At 46.1% G+C, this 1524-nt stretch overlaps 1 protein-coding gene across 1 annotated transcript; it reads left to right on the top strand.

The window, feature by feature from the left end:
• Positions 1 to 342: 342 nt before the first annotated feature.
• On the top strand, positions 343 to 858 carry LOC139823538 (uncharacterized). Its single transcript, XM_071796082.1, has 2 exons — positions 343 to 504; positions 565 to 858. Exons 1-2 carry the CDS (start codon positions 343 to 345, stop codon positions 856 to 858), a joined length of 456 nt encoding a protein of 151 aa, XP_071652183.1.
• The last annotated feature ends 666 nt before the right edge of the window (positions 859 to 1524 follow it).

Genomic DNA, 1524 nt, shown 5'->3' on the forward strand with positions numbered 1-1524 from the left:
CTCAAGAAGGCGATATACGGCCTTCGTCAGGCAGGTCGTCAATGGTACGAACGACTCGACAAAGCTCTTAGGAAACTTGGATTGACTCCAACTCATGCCGACCCGTGCGTGTACTACGACAAGGAGAAACAAACGCTGGTATTGGTCTACGTGGACGATATCATCATAGCTTTTCGTGATGAAACCCGCATCATTCACTTGAAAGAAGAACTAGCCAAGGTCTTCGTAATCAAGAATCTCGGATATCCCAAATATTGTCTCGAAATTTAAATATCTTGGATCAAGAACGGGATACATTTATCTCAAGCTGGATACATCCGTGACGTTTTAGACAAATTCGGTATGACCGATTGTAAGCCAGTGAAGACACCTCTGGATGCTAGTGTCAAGCTGCATGATGCTGTGGAAAACACGGACATAGACGAATCAAAACTACCCTATCGCGAACTCCTAGGTTCGCTGATGTACCTGGCGCAGGGAACTCGCCCTGATATTGCTCACGCAGTGAGCGCACTAAGCTAATGGTGCACCTCTTTTAAACGGATACACTGGACATCTGCCAAGAGGGTACTCAGGTACCTCAAGGGTACCATCATTCACGGATTATACTACACGAAACGTGGAAAGGCCCTTATCGGATACACGGATGCTGATTGGGGCAACTGCGGCCTGGATCGCAGATCATACACTGGATCTGTATTCCTACTAGCCAATGCTGCTATATCGTGGGAGTCGCGAAAGCAAAGGACCGTGACTCTCTCATCCACTAAAGCGGAGTATACCGCCCTTATGCAAGGGAAGCCATTTATTTATCTAAACTTCTTTCAGAAATTGGCTTACCATCACTCGGGAAGATGACCCTTCATAATGACAACCAAGGCGCTGCGAAGCTGGCTGTCAACCCGGTCTTCCATTCCATGTCAAAACACATTGACATTAGATGTCATTTTATCAGACAGGCCCTGACGGATCACCAGATCAACCTCGTCTATACACCCACTAAAAACATGGTCGCCGACGTTCTTACCAAGGCCCTACCGAGCAGCAAACATTCGTTCTGTACCAATGGACTTGGGATGAAGGACATCGCTGTCTCACACACTCAAATTTGAGGGAGGGTGTTGGGGATATCGCAAATCCTCGTACTCGATGTCGATGTCCCTATCGATATATCGAGGCGCCATCACGCGTTATCGACACGCGATCGCGTTTACCGTCTACCACCTCATGTGATCCATGTTCTTCTCCAAAGACGTTACGTTATCTCTCTACGCTCGATCGTCGCGGACGCGGACGCGAACTGCTCTGTATCGAATCGTTTCGTCATAATCACTTTATGTAAATCGTATTCTTCTAATAAACTCAAGAGTTACATTCGGCTTTACATCCGTCTCGTTTTCTCGGTCGTTACCTATCCACGATTAGCTCGAACAAAATATATTACATATACGATACCCAGGTAGAACAGAAAAAGTAATAAACGACAGTTTTGACATTATTTTGACTAGGCCAATGACAAAATCT

This window comes from Temnothorax longispinosus, unplaced genomic scaffold, assembly GCF_030848805.1.
Source record: "Temnothorax longispinosus isolate EJ_2023e unplaced genomic scaffold, Tlon_JGU_v1 HiC_scaffold_13, whole genome shotgun sequence".
NCBI classification, from domain to species: Eukaryota; Metazoa; Arthropoda; class Insecta; order Hymenoptera; family Formicidae; genus Temnothorax; species Temnothorax longispinosus.

Coding starts and splice junctions, on each gene's coding strand:
- LOC139823538 (XM_071796082.1), top strand. CDS start 343: ATGACCGATTGTAAGCCAGTGAAGACACCTCTGGATGCTAGTGTCAAG. Junction 505..564: donor GCCCTGATATTGCTCACGCA/GTGAGCGCACTA, acceptor ACATCTGCCAAG/AGGGTACTCAGGTACCTCAA.